Source organism: Wyeomyia smithii, chromosome 2 (genome assembly GCF_029784165.1).
Source record: "Wyeomyia smithii strain HCP4-BCI-WySm-NY-G18 chromosome 2, ASM2978416v1, whole genome shotgun sequence".
Lineage (NCBI taxonomy): Eukaryota > Metazoa > Arthropoda > Insecta > Diptera > Culicidae > Wyeomyia > Wyeomyia smithii.
Window position 1 is genome coordinate 250689837 of NC_073695.1, and position 21845 is coordinate 250711681.

The following is a 21845-nucleotide window of genomic DNA, read 5'->3' on the forward strand; positions in this document are numbered from 1 at the left end:
TCATGCTTTCAATCTTTTAAATTTTCAAGAAAAGTTTTTATCTTCTCAGTTTCTTTGTTTATTCTGAAAATAAACTACAGAAACCTCTTTTTATTTTGCTTTGTAAACAAATGTCCACGTGGACAAAGAGATGGTGGGTAGGGGATTGTTTTTAAAGTGGATGGAGCAAGCAGTGCTGCGGCAATTCGCAGCGCAGCAGGCAGCGAATTCAAATATAATATGTTTGTGCAGGTTGTGAACCAACAGAGGAAACCGGCGGAGATCACCTTCCACAGCGCTAAATTTTGGATCTCCCATATGTGGGGGAAGCATCGTCGAATAAATATGTCTATATCACTGCTGAATATGTCTGGACATGTTGGTGATTCTGTCCGGATCTGGCGCGTTCGCTTTTGGCCGTTTTGGCAATCGTTAGTTGTGCGTGTGTTCACTTCTAATATGTATTGTTGGTTTGCTTGCAGTGTCTGAAGAAATAATAAGAGAACTAGAATCATCTTGTGCCATCGACCAAAGGCAATCCGTAATGACAATAAATTGAACAAACTTGCCGGTTTCACTATTGTGACCAGTGTTGTTAGTCTCGCTCGTAAGCAGCATGCAACACTTCATGTGAGGTTCTCGGTGCTGCCGCTTTCACACAGTAGAGAATTCTCCATTCAAGCTTTTTCTCGTTCTTTCTCGCTTTCCTTCTTGCTCGCATTTACTCCCGAGATCATATGCCCACACTCCCATCTACTCTTTTCGTGTGTACTCGTGTGTACCTACTCCCCAACTTGCGAGAACGACCAGCCGAAGACAATTGTTTCGAGATGCTTTGCGATGGTTGCAGAGGGACAAAAATGATAGGATATCGGACTACTTCGGCAGCGGTTTGCTTCAGACGGCTGTAAAAAAACTTACCGGAGCCCCACTGTCGGCTGTCGGTGCATGAAGCAAAACCGGGAAGAAAGCATTTTCGTTTTCGAGCACAGTTTTTCAAGCACTCCTTCTAGTCGAGCAATTTTAGTCGAGTACACCTACTCGCAAGCATGAACTCGCGTACTGTTTTACAGTCGCTGAGTAGCAACACAAATGAGTTTTGCAATAAAGAATGGAGGAATGCATAAAAAATAAAGAGTATCTTGAATGCGTGTGTGCAAAAGACTTGAGAAGTGTAGCATATGTCTCTTCCTCAAGCAGGAAGGAGGAGAAATGTTTTGCTTCTCGCTCGCTTTGCAACACTGATTGTGACTAGTGTTGCAAAACGAGTGGGAAGCAAAAACTTTATTTTCCATTCTGTTTGAGAACGATACATGTACTACACTTCTGAAGAATTTTGCACACAATTTTGCGGGATATTCTTCATTCTTCACGAGCTCGCCGAAGCAGTGACTAACGTACATCGGCACACAAACGCTGTTTTCTCTCAGCGACTGTTAAAGGGTACGCGAACTGCTGCTCGCGAGTAGTACGCGAGTAGGAGTACTCGACTAACAACACTCGTCTAGGAGTGATTGAAAAACATGCTTGAAAACGAAAATGTCTTGTTCACTTAGCCGGTTTTTTTTCGTGCACCGACTCCAGCCACCGACGTCGAGCACAGACTCAATTTTAAATATTTTTTTCACCCTCCGCAATCATCGCAACGCGTCTTGAAAAAAAAAAACGGGTTTCGGTTGGTCGTGCTTGTGAGTAGGGAAGTAGTAGGTGCTCGTGAGTAAGGAATGCGAGATTGTGTTCAGTCGAGAAAATTCGTGCGTATCAACACATACCCTTACTTTACGTGACTTCCTCTTAACAAGAACATAAGTCCCTCTTATCAATAAAACTGGCCAGAAGGACGCACGACGAAACTTCTCCAGGGAATTATAATCGGGGATATTTGGCAAGAGAAACGAGCATCGGTATAGTAGAACAGTAAGCGTGTAAAGGAAGAGTATCACATTACACACAAGCACTGATAAACAATAATAAAAAGGATGCCACTTCTCAATAGCGGTATTGCTAGTGATATAAGTGTGGGATACAGCAAACACCCGGGCATATCTCACAATAGATCTACGATTCTGGTCGCAGTGAGGAAGTCCATACAGGAAAAAAAACACATGTCGGTGAACAAGTAGGAAAGCGAAAAGAGAGGAGAATTAGCTTGAACGAAGAATTCTCCAGTATGTGATATCGGTAGCAGTGAAAGCAGCATGCTGTTTATGAACGTGATTAACAACACGGATTATGAAACACCAATGCACAGTGGTCCAATAAGGCAAAAAGTAGAACTTAATTCCATAGAGCCTTTTACCTTCATGCTAGCTTAAAAGTGTCTTTCGAACAATTGTTGGTATGAATGACCCGCATAATCGCAAATAGTCAAGAAGTATGAAAAGTTTACTATTCTAAAAATAAAAAATTAACTTTTTTGTGTTAAGAGATAGAAGAATAGTTTGTTCAGCAAAGTTGTAGAAGATTTAAAAATATGAAACTTTGTTTAACAAATGAAAATCCTATCTTCTTTCGGTACAAAGTTATAAAGTATATTGGACCTAACTTAAAAGTTAGTTTTTTGTACTTAACTTTTGTTAGTTGCATTTTACACGAAAGTATTGTTCGGAGGCATTGTTAAGGCACACAAAACACACATTTTTGCTAAAGGTCATATATCTCCAGGACTTTTCCTTACAAAGTTATATCATATTTTAGCTTATTACTGCCGATAACTTCAAGAACGTATAAGTTAAAAAGGGGCAAGTGGAATCATGATGTCAATACTTTTCCTTGAAGTTAAGCAGAAGTACTATAAACTCCTTTAGGTTCCATTTGTCCCAATCCACCTATATTAGAGTACGGCGAGCATATGTTACAGTAGGTTTTCATATATCAAAAATACGAACTTTTTTGTGTTAAGAGATAGAGGAATGGTTAATTTGGCAAAGTTTTAAAACGTGCAAAAATATCCTTTGCTGAACAAACAAAATTTCTATCTTCATTGGGTACAGAGTTACAGAGTATTTTCTGTAAAAGTTACTTAAAAGTTAATTTTGTTGCACTTAACTTTTGTTAGCTACATTTTACAAGAAAACGGTGTTCTAAAGAAGCATTTGGGCATACAAAACACACGTTTTTGTTGAAGACCACACATCTCCAGGACTTTTCCTTACAAAGTTATAGCACATTTCAGCATCGGTGTGAAACACAACAGAACCTGGACGCAGACTCGGCCCTCCTGACTCCCATTCATAGCGGCCTGATTTAACTACTTTGAAGGGGATGTCATAGTTAGTTTGTCTTCGTTGTCATCCAGTCTTCTATTGTTTTAGCATCAGAATTCAATCTGAATTCCTTAAGAATTCGTAAGTGTCCCACAAGATCACCATCTGAGATCTCAATATAACGTTTAAATATCAGAGCACTTTTTGCAGCCTGCTGCTTTACATATTTGTGCAAAGGTAGCATACAAAGAAGGGCTTCCAAAGCAACTGATGGTGTGCTTTTCATTGCCCCAGTTATTGATATACAGGCAAGCCTCTGCAGTTTACCAAGCTTCGCTTGAGCGGTTACCTCATTAATTTTAGGCCACCATATAAGTGAAGCGTATGTAATCTTCGGACGAACAATTGCCGAATAAATCCAATAGACTGTTTTGGTCGTAGTCCCCATGTTTTTCCCACGGCTCTGCTACAAACCCAAAGGGCATTTGTACCCTTAGAGATAGTCTTGTCTAGATGAGAATTTCAATTCAGTTTTTTGTCTAAAGTTACTCTGAGGTATTTAACTTCCTCTGCAAACTGAATTTGAACACCATCTAGAATGGGCTGTTTAAAATTTAGCTTTATTCTTTTGGTAAAAGGTACTATAACAGTTTTGGAGGGATTAACATTTAAACCCTCTTCTCTACACCACTTAAAGTAAATTTGAGCGCAGTTTTTAGCCGATTAGAGATCGTGTCATCGAACATCCCACGAACTAAATGTGTGTTTTGTGTGCCCTAACAATTCCTCCGAACAATACTTTCGTGTAGAATGCAACTAACAAAAGTTAAGTACAAAAAACTAACTTTTAAGTAAGTTCCATGTAATATATTTTATAACTTTGTACCGAAAGAAGATAGGATTTTCATTTTTTCAACAAAGTTTCATATTTTTGAATCTTCTACAACTTTGCTGAACAAACTATTCTTCTATCTCTTAACACAAAAAAATTAATTTTTTTATTATAAGTATAGTAAACTTTTCATACTTTTTGACAATTTGCGATCATGCGGGTCATTCATACCAACAACTGTTACGAAGACACTTCTAAGCTAGGATGAAGGTAAAAGGCGCTATGAAATTAAGTTCCACTTTTTGCCTTATTGAACCACTGTGCAATAGCACTTTTTAGCGCCTCAAACATATTCAATTGAAGTAGTTTTAACTTGTCGAAATAAAAATAAATTCCCGAAAAAAAATTTTTTTTATGTTTTGTTTTTACAGCGCATTTTTTTGAAGGACAAAATTACTTTGTTGGAGATACATTACCAATCAAACAAACGGTTTTAGCTTTAAAAATATTTTTATCGATAATAGACACTCGTCTCAGGAAATACTCCCGAAATTGAGTAACTTTCAATGTTTTTATGTTTTTTTTTTTGAAAATTATATCTTTGTTGAATGTTGCCAGGTTCAAACTGTGATTATTGGGTAGTAGTTTTCGTTGAAAAAAAAATAGATTTTGAAAAATCGGGTTTTTGAGGTTTTTAATTTATGGATATAGTTTTGTGTGTTTCTATTATTTTTTTTTCTGTCTCACGATGGATATTTTTCCTGGAAGGACAAACTTACTATCTATATTTGGCCGAAATCATCACACTAATCAAACAAACCGTTGTGCCTAGAATTTTTTAATATTATTTTTTTTTTGATTTGACGTTTTGCCTAATTTACTCACGATTAGACAACAAAAAACATAATATTTATCAACAACTTTGCTGAAGACGTGACACCGATTAATCAAACCGTTCTGTCTTTGAAAATGTATCTCAAAAAGTAGGAATAACTTAGCAAAGTTCCATCTAAATCGAAGACGACAATAAAAAAAATATTTAAATTGGGACATTTTTTATGGAATTGCTCAGCTTATCATATGTAAATTCTAGAAATGAATGAATTGTGTTATATTGATCATACATTACAATTTATTTATGCTTGTTGCTGGCAGGCTTGTCGTTTTTCCTCTGAGAATCACTAGCGTGTGGGAGAATATCGTTCACTGTGAAAACCACTGCTCTGGGCAAAGTTACGCACTTGCTTGAAAAGAGCAGGGAGAACAGCATGCTGCAAAAAAACACCCCGATGGAATCTGAAATATTTTTCCAAAGAGGTAATAAACACGAAAATACGTCAACCTCAATAATTACACAACAGAGCTCACTCAGTGCTTTGACAGTGTGTCTCTATCTCTAGGCACATATCAAATAAGGGGAGCATCTAGGTAGCAAAGTAGATTGCGTTGTTTACATTGCATTTCGAAACTGTAAAAAAATAAATCCAACCGCCCGTCACGCATGTTTGCTCCCCTAATGTTATCGAATTTAACTCAGCACTGCACACCGTGGTTCCAGTTGGTCTTGAGGTACGATACTGGCCCAACAAGCCAGTCGTCGTAAGTTCGAGTCTCGGCTCCGGAGAGTTTGTTAGTATCAGTAGGATCATAGCGCTAGCCACGCAATTTTCCTGTACATTAAACAGTTGGCTGCGATGTCTGTGCACAATAAACAGAAGGTCAAATTCCGTATCGGAATGTAGCACCAAGGGGTTTCTTTTTTTTGCACACCGTGGTGACTTCTGTGTATTCTGACTTGACGGATTCACCACTCTTGTTTCACTCACCTGTGATGTAAGCAGCAAGAGTAATTTTTCTCTGCGAGCAGCAGATACATACCACAAACTACACACTTGACCCTCTGATGCCCAAATTTTTTTTTCGCTTGAAAAAATTCTAGCCGCTTTGTTTTGTGATCCGTAACACATGTCTGATAACAAGAAAACTTCTGTTTTGAAGATTTAGAGAAGAGTTACTTATTTGAAAAAAATATCACTGGGCACCCGGGTAAAAAAAATCAAAGGAACATTATTTCAAAACGGAATTTTTTTCGAGCTCATTTTATGTTAACTAAATTGTTATGCAGCTAGCGATGATGGAAATTAAAAAGCAATCCTTCCACAAGGTGAAACAAAAATGGCCATGTGCGTCACACAGGACAAATAATTAGATGTCCCGTTTATTGGTTTGTCTGGCATATATTGTTTCTGAAAAAGTTTCATTTTGGTGGAGCACAACTCCTAATCGACGCAAAGTGCTACTCCATTGGAACTGACTGGAAGGTTTGGTTGACATAGTTGATAATTTGTCGAATTTTATATAGCTTATCGTATTCAGAAGGTCCTTCACGAGGAACCGCACTGTCGTCGGTAAAGTGAAAATTTATATATTATTTGGTTTCTTGGATTGCTATTAATGCATACTCAATTTAATGAACACTAGAATAACTATTAACAGACATAAAATACAAAATTCCTACAAATTTGCAAATTTTTCACAGTGTAGTGTTTAAAGTTGTTTCAATATCTTTCTGGAAAGCGTATAGATTTATCGAAATAGTTGAAGTATTTAAATGAAGTGTCCAGCTCTTTGAACTTTTTAGGTAAGGGATCGTGTTTAAAAAGATGAAAGACTTTGGCAGTTCAAGTTTTTTGTCTTGTTGATGATTTCTTCGAATGCAGACGCAGCTTCGACTCAAAAATTTATGACTTTAAAAATGTAGAACGCAATAGCCAAATTTTTGTTTACCGTTTTTTGGGGCGGTTGGCTAAATGCGCGTCGCATGTGTAAGATAATTAAGTCATCATCTAAAATATCACAGTCCAGATTCGTTTCATTGTCAAGCTCCTGCATCATCAAAGCTTCGATTCCTGTCGCCGTTTCATGACTGAACAAGAAACAGATCAAAAAAACATTACTTGGCATCAGTGAGAATTTATCATGTCGGCAGTGCCCAATGCCGCCTCTAGGCGGTCTTCGCTTTTTTGTAAATTTTTCAGTATTTTAAAGTTGAATAGAAACAAAACTTATACAAACCTGAAAAAAAGCAATTGAACAGCCACTGATAATTATTCTGAATCAAATTTCTCACTAATAATCTTTTAATTAGAAATATCATTGCAGGATGAAGCGCAAAATAATTAATTTTCCCGATTTAGTCATTTGTTCACGTTAAAAGTTTGATGGTTGCTATCGTGCAATTCAGATAGTCATGAAGCCGCAGATAAACATAAGAAAAAGTGATGTCAGTTCATTTTATGAGAAATAAGTGTGAACAGACGTTTTGATGAAGAGATATATTTTTTATTAATATTTTTTCTTAGATCTTGTTTTTTTTTTTTGCTGCAAAGAATCTTTGCAGACAACGAATATAATTCTTTCTTTACTCATCGTCATCGACTTGCCTTGCAAGATGGAAGTTGCAGAGTGATAGATGTTGCTTTATTTTATGGAAACAACACAACTCTCCCGTTTTTACCAATACTGTGATTACTCGAATCATTTAACTTAATAATTAATAAATTTATACGTATATTTAATCGTTCTGATCATTTTCTGGTTTTATCTGAAAAATCGCAAAATACGTATTTCCGTAAATTTTATCGAAGTTCTCGTAATAATTTGACGGTTGAAATTTCCGAGTGTTCAGCATATTCAAACGAGTTCCGGAATTATTTCATTTCAATCTCGATAAAACATTACCGAGAATACTAGTAAAGTTTGACAGGTTCTAAATTTTTTGGTTTTACAGAACATCGTTTTTTTTTATGTATTACCGAGATTTTTACCGAGTTCTCAGCTGTTGAAATCTCGGTAATTTATTTCACCGTACTCGGTGTTAATATTTAAGTGTGTAGAAGCAAAAAATGTGGTGTAAAAAATTGCTACACGCAGCGCCCATACTGGGCAAAATGTGAGCGGTGGAAATTCACTCTGCTCTTTCCACATACTGAGAAGAATAACAAGCCTGGTTGCTGGAGAATTATGAGTAACCTGCGAAAAAGGCGTATTTTCATAAAAAGCTCAAATTTTTAAAACTAATTTTGAAATATCTCAAAAATAGATGAATCCAAAAAATTATCATCAAGAGCTTCATGATTTGGAATTGTTATGAAAACAATATTGTGTTATTAGGATTTAATAATTTTCAAAAAGGTAAAGTTAAAAAAAATCTTGAAACTTAACTTTAAGTAAAACTTTGTCTAAAATTTCTCCATTCAAAACATTTCAACTAAAGTTTCAGAATAGTGTCAAGGTTAAAACAAAAATATTTTCAAGGAAAATTTAACTCGCTTTTGTATTAATCGTTACTTCTCATAAGCTCTGAAGATTTGAATTGAATATTTAAAAAAAACTGACCTTGACCTTCATTTCTCCATCTCGGAATTTTACCAAAAGTTTTGTTGTAATTTTAAGTTTCTTTAGGAAAAAGGTTAAGAAAAAGTAAAACTGTTTTTTTCGTAAATTAATATTCAGTTTTTTTTTTCAATTTTCGCGGCCACAAAGAACATTCTCCACTGTGTATATTATTTCTACATCGCATCATTAGTTCCCTACAATTCATTCTCAGACAGTTTTTCTATAAAACTAATGGTTTCTGAGCATACGCCCTTCAAGAAAATAACCATTGAGTTTGGAAAATTCCTCCACCGGCGGAAAATACCTAATTTGCTAAGTCGAGTACGAGTGCATAGTTTAATTCAAATCAAAAGTGTGTGTGTGTGTGTGTGTGTGTGTGTGTGTGGAACCTTCCTAGATCCCACTGTCTGGCAGTGATATAGTGAAAAAAAGACAGTTGCAATTATATTTCAATTCTGCAACTATCTTAGTTTCGGGTTCTAGAAGGTGTTAGCTCTACCGACCTTCCAAAGACCCTTTACAGAATGACTGAGTACTTGCAGTACATTCCGGAGTAATTTTCCAATCGGTAAGCCCCGCCTCAAAATAATATTAAAATCTTACAGATTTTATTATTATTTTCACACTTTTAATTCGTTTGATACATTTATATCAAAAGGATTGACCCGTATTTAATAGCATGTTATATTTATTACAAATTGACATTGACAAAGAATTGATATTGACAAAGAAGTGCCAAATAGTAAAATGAATAAATCTTACCATATATACGTACCAAAATATAACCTATGTATGGACCAAAATATTACCAAAAATCTGATGACAAATTGCTAAACTTGTAATAACTAATGTGGTAATCGGTCGCCTACGCAATTGCTACAATAAGAAAATTGAACTTTAAATAATGATGATAAATTAAAAAATTTAAGCAAAAAAGACATTTATTTGCAATGCATTTGCTCCATTTACGGTGAAAACAGCAGCACTGTCTGTTCACTCGCACCTGCACACAAGCTTTCATGCAAGCCTTGATGTGGAAAGCAAGCGACGCTCGTTCCAATTGTCACTTTTTATGCATGAACAATTTTGAAAGTAACAAAAACTTTTAAACTACCTCCCGCATGTTCACTATACTTATCTTTAGCCGCATCGTTTTAATGTTCACTTCCTCTATCATACAGGATTCGGTAGCATCACTAAAATTAGTTTTTTTTACGAGCCGATACAGTATTGACTCTACACTTCTCAAAGCAGTGTTCATCAATCCTTTCATTCGTAATACCCTTTAAACACACTGGACTCTGAACGAAGGCTTCTCAACTATGACTACAACAGAATTACACCCTCCACGTATTATAAATCACGACAACTTCGGACGCAATAACGAAGACAAACCCGCTACAAACGACCGTGGCGCCAATCCCCTATATGCTAATTCAGCTTTTTCATCGAATAATCTTCACGGCACTACGATACACATCAAGTAAAAGTTTCGCATTACACTCAACATAACAAACATTTCTGAAAAAACTCACTTCGCGATATCAAACAAATTTTCTTCCGAAAAATCGCACGAGCGAAAATTTTCTAGTTTAATTCAAATCCAAAGTGGTCGAAAAACATTTTCCGTATTTTCAGGTCAGTAAGTAAATAGATAAACATAATTTTCTGTTACCTATGATCACCAGACCATTTTGAGAAATTTTACGAATATAAAATAAAATAAGAAATTAAACGATATGCTTTTTTTTTGTTCACACATTTATTTGACACGAAACGAAATAGGGTATCGAACGTCTTCGTCAGTGGTTTTCTTCGGCCCCCTTATTTATAAGATTGAGTATAAGATTGCTGCAGAAAAACTGCCGAAGAAAACCATTGACGAAGACGTTCGATACCCTACTAGATATATTGTCACCCTTGTAAATTATAAAATTCGCTAAACGTTAAATAGATGAAGAACAAGTTTAGTAAAGCGGGCAATGTATGTAGTTTTTCGAGAATGCGAAAATGAACGGGAATAGAAGGTGTGACTTTCAGGCTTAGAAAAAAATTTTCTCTCATCCAGAGGGAAAATTTTTTTAAGCCTAAAAGTCAAACCTTCTATTCTCGTTCATTTTCGCATTCTCGAAAAACTACATACATTGCCCGCTTTACTAAACTTAAAATGTAAGTCATGTGACAAAAATGAAATAAGTGCGTAAAGTAGATGAAGAACAGATAACCTATCAAATTTATCCTTTGTTTTGCACAAAAAACGGTCACGTGACCATTTCGGATCGTTATAATCCGTAATAAGATATTCCCGGATTGTGTTGTTTTGTGAGGAAATTCAATCGAATATGCATTCCATAAACCGCTCAAAAGAAAATACAAAATTATATGCATGGAAATAGATGAATTATTTTAGCTATTCAATTTTATGACATGCAGCACAAAGGACCATTCAAGGTTCACTCACACTTCTTCATTGTCTTGTCCATAATATATAGATCAACTTAACCCTCTCAATACCAGTTCTCAAACTACTTTTTCTCTCACACTTTGTCTTTTTCTCTCTCTTTGTATCATCACATTCCAGATCTGCAGTGCGCTCCCGCAGCACTGGCTCAGAAATCACCCCGGGCTGGAAACCAGCGGTAGTATCGACTAGCAGCAGTTGCTGATAAGACGTAGTTGCAAGTGTTTCGAAGGTGCGCGCGCAACGCTCCAAAGCGCAGCAAAAGGAAGAAAAAAAAATGTCCCACAAGACGAGTTCGGCCTCTAATGGCAGTGGTGGTGGTGGTAACGTCACCAAATATGAAGCCCGTCTCTGTCAGGTCGTGAAACGACCAGACTTCGATGGATACGGATTTAATCTGCACGCTGAGAAGGGTCGTCCCGGACAGTACATCGGCAAAGTGGACGACGGGTCCCCGGCGGAGGCTGCCGGACTTCGTCAAGGTGACCGAATCATCGAGGTCAACGGAACGAACATCACCAACGAGACGCACAAGAAGGTGGTAGAGTTGATAAAGGCAATCCCAAACGAGACAAAACTGCTGGTGATTGACCCGCGGGCGGATGGAAACGAGTTGAAGGCGGCAGCCGCAGCTGCCAAAGCCAAGAACGGAGCAGTGGATGTGAATGATAACAGCAAACAAATGGAAAAAATGGCCAACCGAAAAGATAGCCTGAACGAAAAATCCACCGCGGAATCCAATCAGAATAAGCATGACGTCAACGGCAGTAGCGGTGCCAAAGAAGACGCCAATAACAAGAAAAATTCCAGCGCAAACAACAACGTCGACACGAGTGCTAATAAAATGATGATGACAAATGGCGATACGAAGAAGCAGCAGCAGCCTGTGGAGAAGATTATCGAGGATACCAAAGCCTTGTCAATGTCGACGGCGAAGGTTGCGGAAACGAACGGCAAATCGATGGCAAGTACGAACGGAAGTAATGGAACTAGCGACGCCGCCGTCGCCACCCCCACCGTCACCAAGGATGTTCCCAAGCTGAACCTCAATATGACCGCAGCCGAGCTACGTGCCCAGCTGGCGGCCCGGAAGAAGTACGACCCAAAGAACGACGTATGTGACTTGCGCAAAAAGTACGAAATTATTCAAAAAATGTGATAAGTTGCTTGCTTTGGTATGATAAGCGCGTGCGCACAGACGTTAAAGATATAGAACTCAAAGGATACGACTTCACCTTGTTCGGTTAGTGACTTAATGATTAGACTTCCTTTCTCCCACTGAAGCAAGATTCAGTATTCAAGTAATCATCCCCTATTATACTGAAACGTGTAGGTGTGCTGTGATAGAAACGGCACCAGAAAACCTTTGTACAGATATAAGCTAGAAAATAATAAAAAAAAAGTCTGCGCACCAGCTCTTAACACTCCTGCTTTTCAACGGAAGCTGTGATAAAGCAGCGGGACGACGGCTGTCGAACAGTGAAGCAGAAACGAACAGCATTCTATTTGTCATCGACCCTAACTTTCACGGTCGCCATTTAGATGGAGTAAAAGTTGAGTGGCTGTTTCAATCAATCAAACGTCATGCTATGTAAGCATTCATAAATCCTATCCATATCTCGAAAAATTATATCTACGCAAACGGGTGTGTATGTGCTTGTTGTTCAGTCGAAAGAAAAAGTGTTCTAAAATCGTACATCGCAACTGCGAAACCAACTGATAAGACGTGTCGCGACCGCGGCCAAGATGAAAGTTCACAATTGTAAAGTGCGGGTGGAACGTAAACATACATAACATGCCAAACACATTTTCGGTGTCGCAAAACAAACAACTGAAAAACATAACGGCAGCAGCAAATTAATTGGCATTTGCGTCGCGATCAGAATCGATCGATGATTTTTCTTGCGGGTCGGCGTAGAATTGCACATGCATGCGGCTTTCAGCGCTCGACATCATAATAATATTCCATCCAGCCTTACTGTCAACAACTGTGCACACCCGATCCGGTACGGATGATGGCTTGTTCCAATTAGGGAAGTGTTGATAATTGTGTGTGATGTGTTGCTCGAAGCGGATGCGAAACGATCGCGGTTTGTAGGATGATTAATACTTAGTAGAAGAAAAAAACTGCAAAACAATTTGCACCATTACGGTCGCAGCAAGAAGTGATGGGATGTGAAGCGAAACCATGCGCGCAAGAAAGATAGAAGACTACAATGTGCCAAAATTTACAGAAAAACATGAAATCATATCACATTCGGGGGGGGATTGTTGTTTTAAATAAAGGAGAGAAGAAAAAAACGGAAATTATGGTGAAATTTGCTGAAAGTTACGTAAAATGAATGCAACACTGATATGTATTACACATGATTAATAAAATATTATATTTATAGTGTACACGAAATTGCTGGATATATTTGATCGAAAGAAAATCAGTCCAACCATTTAATTGAGTTCTTGCCTAATTTCTTAAAAAGGCAAGTTTAGTTATTTAATCAGAAAATGTTAGAGTACACTTCAGGATATCCAATATATCCGGGGGTTTCTATTTTCCTGAAGATTTATATTACAGATCCCGTTCGATTTTGGTACGTTTCGCTTTTGGCATGGCAGAATTCCAGAGAAATTTTGGTAAAAATATTTCCTGGCTTTAGCCATATAATTTTAGCACATTTTGTTTTAAAATTGAATCATAAGGTTGAATGAACTTAACTGGTATGATGTACCATTACTTCTGAGTGAATTATATTTCTCAACTTCGGTTGCCATTAATCGTGACCGTCAAGGTAAGTGATACCTAAATAGCCATTTCCCATTGTTTCGATCCAATCCGATGCAGAATAGCTGGCAAGGCACGACGAAGGAAACGTAACTTTGTTCCAACTCGTATATACGAACAACATGTGTGCATATAAAAAATAACATAATTCTTTTTTAGCTGAAAACTCTCAGAAAAAATATTCGAAATCAATAATAAAAATCACTCGAAATTGGTCGATTTTCTCATATTCGGTCATAATGAGATAAACTGAAATATTGTTAAAATATAAACACACAGAATAAAGTCGAATTTTCAGACAATATATTTCTTAGGTAAAGGCCTTTTTCGTTAACTAACGTGAGTACGATGAGAAATAGGGCACACGTGCCATAAAAACCCTTGACATTATGCAAAAAATTAACGAAACCTGTTTGCCAAGAAACCTAATTGGAAGCAAAAAACCAACCCGCACCATTACTGGCCGCGCATTATCATTCATTGATCCGAAACGAATCGATATTTATAGAGGCACCCTTGTCCCAATGACTCAAATTACCAGCATCCGCCAATCGCATCGATCTGCAATCTCGTCACACCAGCGCCTGTCAATGTCACACTCTTGCTTGGCTAAAGTGTCGCTCTCCGCCGCTGCACAAACACGCAACAATTGGTGGCCTTGATCACGAACTTAACCCTTCGGCTCGCGTTGTACGTACCCCGTCGCACATCCATGGAAACAGTAATAATAATAACATCACCAACAACAATGGCAATATTTCGAACATTCCACAAAACAGGTTACCAAGACGACGACGATCGACCGGCCGACCGCCAGGTACACAAAATGCACAAACGATAAGAGCACGCTTCAGTGGCTGACGTTGCCCTTCACCCGTGCCATTGCAGGTTTGTCAGACAAAATAAAAAAAAAATTTGAACCTATATGTGAACACTGGGGCCCCTGTCTGTGTGAAGAAGCGGCATGTAGGTACCAACAGTGGGAATTGACCGAATGACCAACTCGCCCCCGCCGTTTAGTGTTCGCTCGAGCAGAACACTAATGAAAACGATGATCTGGAAACGATTCCCTGGTGGCTTCCTCTCATTATTCGACTGAAAAAAAAACACCGGTCTATTATATTCCCATTTCCATTGTGTCTGCTTCCCGCCTGATGACGTGGAACTACTAGGTATATTCCGTAGCATGATATGTCAACCGACTTTCAATGGAGAAGGTAATGGGAAAAGGAAGGCAGGTGACAGGGTAGACAGTGCCAGATTAGTGATCAAAAAAGTGCCGTCCACTATTACCGTTGGGAGGAGAGATAATGATAGCGCACGCTATGGGTCTAGTTGGCGGCATTATTTGAAGTTGTTTCTTGGTGGTTGCCATAGTAGCGAGAAGTTGCTATCAGTTTTGAAATCCGAGACCGCCATCTACAGTGTTAATAGTGGACATCATTTTGATAGCGTTTTTTGTGATTGATCATTAGTCAACTTGAATGGTTTTATACACAGGAGAAAATTTTACGTCTCCGATGTTTACAATCCAACGATTTTTCCGAATGCATTTCATAAAAGAGCAGGGCCGGATTTAGACGGCGGGGGGCCCGGGGCAAATTTGTTTGTGAGGCCCTCTTTCCTTAAAACATTTAGAGGTATCGTTCTGGAAGTTGACGAGCAAAAAAAAGGTCGCCTCAGGACTAGGGGGGCCCTTGAATCGGGAGGCCCGGGGCATCTGCCCCCTTCGCCCCCCCTCAAATCCGGCCTGTAAAAGAGTAAGATTATTTTGTTTCTGTTGATATTTTCGATTGTTTTTGCATTTTTACAATTTTATTTCTTAGCGGTTTTTTTTCCAACTTTGCAAACGTTTTTATTGTCCAAAACGCTTTCAAACGCCAGAAAAACAACACAATAAACTGGATAATCCACTCTAAAATGACTTTTAGCAAACAAAATTGGAGGCCAAACAGAAAATAATCAAAACTTGGTTAAATATTCCTGAAAAGAGCCTCTAAAATTGATTTTCAATATAGATGCTTACCAAATAAAGCGAACACAAACAAAGAGGATTCAAAAGTTCAGTGCCTGAAGCTTCTGAAGAGCTAGAAATTGGCTCCAAAAGGTAGAGACAAAGTATACAAAAGTTTAGCCTGAAAAATATCCCTAAAACCTAAAAGAGTTCAGAAGAAAATAATCTAGAATATAACTTGAGGTGACTGAAAATACGTATTGGAGAATGAAACCGAAATATCTCGAAACACACCTGAAGGTAATAAACAATCCAAAGTGAAAGTAATTATAAATTTACACCGAATTTGTTTGAACTTTTTCTAAATAAAAAAATTTTAATTTAAGGAGTAAATGTAGTGATGAAGATAGAAAATTAAACTAACTGAAAATATGATTGTAGAAACTACGAAAAATATAGTTCAGCAGGTGGGACTCGAACCCACAACTTCCAATCTCCGGTCAGATGTGTTCCCGTTACACCACCGCAGAACGTTAAAGACGTAGTTCTAGATCGAGTTTTGTATCGCTTATCCAATTCTCGCACTTCGTACATTTACTCAGTAGAGACTATTATTTATATCAATCAAAGAAATAGTTATCGGTTTCCGTTATACTCTACTAAATTTTTTGGAAATAAATATTGAAATTCAGTCCGCAAATATATATTTCGACTGTGACGTACAGTCTTCCTCAGTGCTTATGTGGACTGGTAAAGAGCAAAGCGTAAATCCTGTTTTTTTATTTGTAGTAGGTAAAAATGAAAATTTAGCACCCTTAATTGGAGTTAGGTAGGGAATTATGCGGTCGATTGTTTACCGTACCATGTCTGGGGTTTTTGGGAAGCAGATTGAATAGCCATGAGGGGTGATTACCTGCGTCTTTATTGAGAAGCGTGCATGAGTGTTGTTTATAAATTTCTAAACTTTCAGCTACGTCTAATTTCCATAAATTATTAACGGGGCGGAGGAGGTGAATGTTATCCGATAAATTTTTTTCAAAAATTACTAAGACACTGCCACGTCATGAAAATTCGTCTGATTTAAAGACAGTTGAGGAATTACGTAAAAAACCTGTTTTCTATTTAAAAGCAGATAAGGGGTACAAAACCGTCATCATGGACAAGTCTGACTATGATGAACAAATAACCCAAAAAATTGATAAAGGTCCATATTGGCAACTGCGACTTAATCCTCTTGCTGATATGGTAAAACGTGTAGAAAATACAATAAAAGAATGCAAACCCGTTTTGGGTAATGCGTTACAAAATCTTCGTGTTTCAAATCCAGTTCTTCCAAGAATAAAGGGTCTCCCCAAAATTCACAAACCTGGAAATGAAATGAGAGAAATTATCTCAGCGGTAGGGGCTCCCACAGAAAAATTGGCTAAATGGCTGGTAAAAGAATTTCAAGCCATGCCCCATAAATTTCCAAGTCGATCAGCAAAGAGCACCGGAGATTTCGTTGAAAATTTAAGATCCTCGGGTAACATCCAATCTGATGAGATAATGGTTTCATTTGACGTTACGGCCTTATTTCCTAGCGTTCCAGTGAATGAAACCTTAAACCTTTTAGAGGACTGGCTTCTTTCCCAATATTTTGATAATACTTGGAAAAAGAAAGTTGACAGTTTGTTGAAACTTTCACGCCTTTGCATGAAAGAAAACTACTTCACATTTCGTGGTAAATTTTACAAACAGACTAAAGGGGCACCAATGGGGAATCCTCTTTCTCCCTTTCTATGTGAGCTCTTCATGGCAAATATAGAAAGTACATTAGAGAAGAGGAACATCTTACCGATTCGATGGTGGAGGTATGTGGATGATATTTATTGTATTTTGAAAAGGGCGGATCTTGAAACTTTTTTCATATCCCTTAATAATACCCATAAAAATATAAACTTCACAATTGAAAAAGAACTTAACAACAGACTCCCTTTCTTGGACGTCGTTGTAGTCAGAAAGTCTACGGACTTGGAATTTGAAATTTATCGGAAACCCACGAATACAAAACGGGTAATACCTAACACTTCAAACCATCCCTTCCAGCATAAAATGGCATCCTTCCATCATATGATCCACCGCATGGAAACTTTACCTCTAAGTGAAGTAGCCAAGCAAAAGGAACTGGAATATATTTTCGAAATTGCTAAACTTAATGGCTACAATGAAAGTATCATTCAAGCCATTGTCGATAAAAAGAAGCGTGCTCAAATTCGGAAATCTTTTACAACACTCACCCCAACAACAGAAGATCTGAAAAGGGTAGCCGTTGAATATGACGTTAACTTGACACGCCCACTTCGTTCAAAATTTAGAAAATTTGGGATGGATATTGTCTACACTAGCAGAAATACCCAACTCAAAACAAAATTAGGGTCTACCAAAGACCCTATTGATACCCTGAACAAAGCTGGAATTTATAAAATTGCATGCAGTCACTGTGACATGGTTTACATTGGACAAACTAAACGTAACCTATTGATACGTTTCAAAGAACATTTCGCAGAAGTGACCAAAGCAAGTAAAGTTTCAACAAATGCACCACCACACCATTTCAAATCAAAAGTGGCTGAACATATTTTTAACGAGGAACATCCACTAAATAACATTCACCTCCTCCGCCCCGTTAATAATTTATGGAAATTAGACGTAGCTGAAAGTTTAGAAATTTATAAACAACACTCATGCACGCTTCTCAATAAAGACGCAGGTAATCACCCCTCATGGCTATTCAATCTGCTTCCCAAAAACCCCAAACATGGTACGGTAAACAATCGACCGCATAATTCCCTACCTAACTCCAATTAAGGGTGCTAAATTTTCATTTTTACCTAATACAAATAAAAAAACAGGATTTACGCTTTGCTCTTTACCAGTCCACATAAGCACTGAGGAAGACTGTACGTCACAGTCGAAATATATATTTGCGGACTGAATTTCAATATTTATTTCCAAAAAATTTAGTAGAGTATAACGGAAACCGATAACAATTTCTTTGATTGATCTCAATCACTCTGCTAAGACGCTCGTTATAGATTTTCTATATTATTTATAGCTGGCTATTGTTTCAACACCCTCAGTGGAAGTTGGAATGACTTCTCAGTGTGAGAGATAGAAACGTGCCAGTAAGTTGCCATCTCTACCAGCAGCAACATCGACTGATCGACTGATCAGTCGATGTTGCTGCTGGTAGAGATGGCAACTTACTGGCACGTTTCTATCTCTCACACTGAGAAGTCATTCCAACTTCCACTGAGGGTGTTGAAACAATAGCCAGCTATAAATAATAGTCTCTACTGAGTAAATGTGCGAAGTGCGAGAATTGGATAAGCGATACAAAACTCGATCTAGAACTACGTTTTTAACGTTCTGCGGTGGTGTAACGGGAACACATCTGACCGGAGATTGGAAGTTGTGGGTTCGAGTCCCACCTGCTGAACTATATTTTTCGTAGTTGCTACAATCATATTTTCAGTTAGTTTAATTTTCTATCTTCATTACTACATTTACTCCTTAAATTAAAATTAAAAATAGCATGACTTTGCTTAGAGTCGAAAAAAGAAAAGTACTTAATAAAAAAATATAAATTGAGTCAAATATATGAAAACTGCTTTAAAAAGACAGTTTTCATACATTTTCATACATACTATTACCCGCATTTCAACCTTTAACTGTAGAAACCAGAAGAACACCGAACTCAGCTGGAACCACTTTGAAGCATTTACGAAAAATATAGGTGCATGATTTTTAGTTTAAATGAAAATGGTCAAAAGCGTCTAGAAGAACTGAACAAACAAAAATGGTCACATTTCACCCTAAAATACTCGAAAAATGAAATTTGTCATTTGTACAATCACATTCATCTGAACAAAGATAAACGTATTCATTGGTAAGTCCAAGTCAAAAAACTCGAAAACATCATTAAAACGGTGGCAAATAACACGAATTGGATCATGGCAACCATATTCCGGTTCCAGGTTCCAGGTATCAGAAACTTTTTTGACGCAACGGTTTTTCAGGGGTGTATATGTTTAGCTGAGCCAATATAGCTGGACAGTAAAGATGGTCGGGTTTGATGTTTTTCAAACCCGTATCCGACCCGAACCCAAATTTTTTTTCGGTCGAAACCCGAGCCCGACCCGAACCCGAAAATTTTATTTCTATGAAACCCGAACCAGAAATTGTGAAACCCGAACCCGACCCGAGCCCGAGATTTAATAGATTTTACAGTCGGGTTTCGAGTTTTCATACCCAAACCCGACCTGAACCCGAATTTTTTTTTTCACCAAACCCGAACCCGACCCGTACCCGACACTGTCAAAAATTTTCAAACCCAAACCCGACCCGAACCCGACCATCCCTACTGGACAGTCGATGTGACCAGTCAGTAGTTTAGCAGTGTACACAGCTTGGGCAATTTTACGGCGAACCTCAAGTGGTTGAATACCAAGAAATCGACAACGGTCCTCGTAAGAAAGCAGGTTCACTCATAATAACTCAGATGAATGTAATTGTACAAATAAATACTTACTTTTATGGCGACAGATCGTAAAGATCCTATGCCTGGCTGCTGCTCTTCGGGTGTACCGTATATCCGCTGCTCGGGCATCCTCGTCGTCAACACACATCCAACGCGTGCGTGGTCGGCCTCGGAGTCGGTGGCCCATATCCGGGTATCTACAACCGCTCATCCGCCATTCGTGTTACATGGTCAGTCCACTGTAACTTGCCGTGTTTCATTAGCTTGACCAAATCGGCGTGTTTGTATACTTCGTAAAACTCGTGATTCATGCACCTGCGCCAACCCCCATTGTCTTGTTTGCAACCGAGTATTGATCGTAGGATTCTATGCTAGAAAACCCCAAACGCTCGCCGAATGGCCTTCTTACACGTCCACGATTGATGTTCGTTGAGCGCCATTGGGAGGATCAGCGTTCATCTATATAAACCAGAAAAGATAAAAAATGAATTGAACTAAAACACTCCTAAAATCTAGAAAAAACAGAAATAAAATAATCAAAAATGGACCCTATAATAAACTCAAATATATCTCTCAGCTTCTACAACACAAAACGACTAGAAAAACACATGATCAAACATAAAACATAACACAGTGAAAAGCAACAAAAAAGATTTCCGGCTTGAAAAGGAAACCGTTCGAAGGAGCACAAAAACGAAAAACAGCAAAAAATTGTTTCCAATATCTATAAAAAAGTAACCATAAACCAGAAGAAATAAACTAAATAAAAATAAACTAAAAAAGAACAAAATACATAAAAAACTACGCAAGGCTTAAAAGAATAAAAAAAAGTGAGTTTTTCTCAGTTACGTGAGTCCCGTAATAGGACTTCATTCACTTCGCCCTGATTTCACCGTGAAGTGACTCCCGTAATAAGCACTACAGAAAAAAAACAGAACAAGCAAACATTTGACTAAAATATAATAAACATTTCCTTTGAAATCGAATAAGCAAACTATTCCGAATCCACTCAAAATGCTTGAGAACGCTCCTGGATTCCAGAAGGAAAAACATACACAGGCAATGATCAATGAATATTGATTTAGTTTCAGCCTCATGCTTCAGGAACGCTTTTGAGTGAAAGAAAATGCCCTTTGCAGAAATTGATTCCAAATTTAGCTAAAAATGGTCCATGACAAATGATAAGACCAAAAACAAAACTGATTCCAAATTCAACTGACAACTCAGTTTTTTAGAAACCTTAAGTCGCCATCTTGGATTTTAAAATGGCATTTGAAGACAGTTTCTGGCCTCTAGGTGCCATGCTGGTTCCGGAAACACCCATATTAGAAACCGGAAGTTGCCATCCTCAATTCAATGGTGTCTGGAGTCGATTTTTGGCTCCTGTGCATCGACCCGATCATTTTAGGCTGTTTTCCGAAAAAAAACTGATTGAAATATCTGTTCAATTTGTATGGGAGATCTCCTCCCCCTTCCAGAGTAAGGATAAGGGTCAAACTACCATAGAAATTTGTGTTTGATTTTTATAAGAGCCCAACCAGAAGTGAGGAGGGTGTCGAACCATCGTGAAAATAGTTTTTGCTCCCATAAACCTTCACATGCCACATTTGGTTCCATTTACTTGATTAGTTCTTGAGTTGTGAGAAAATTTAAGTTTCATTTGTATAAGAGCCCTCTTTTACAGAACAGGGAGAGGTGTCGACCTCCATGAAATTTT

The 21845-nt window shown here is 37.9% G+C and overlaps 1 protein-coding gene across 1 annotated transcript in view; it reads left to right on the forward strand.

The window, feature by feature from the left end:
* LOC129722184 (Na(+)/H(+) exchange regulatory cofactor NHE-RF1) overlaps positions 1–13280 on the forward strand; it is a 39422-nt gene extending 26142 nt beyond the window's left edge. The window contains exon 2 of the mRNA XM_055675471.1: positions 10997–13280. Within this exon, the coding sequence (XP_055531446.1) occupies positions 11154–12035 (882 nt within the window). The 5' untranslated portion in view covers positions 10997–11153 and the 3' untranslated portion in view covers positions 12036–13280. The remainder of the gene's footprint in view (positions 1–10996) is intronic.
* The last annotated feature ends 8565 nt before the right edge of the window (positions 13281–21845 follow it).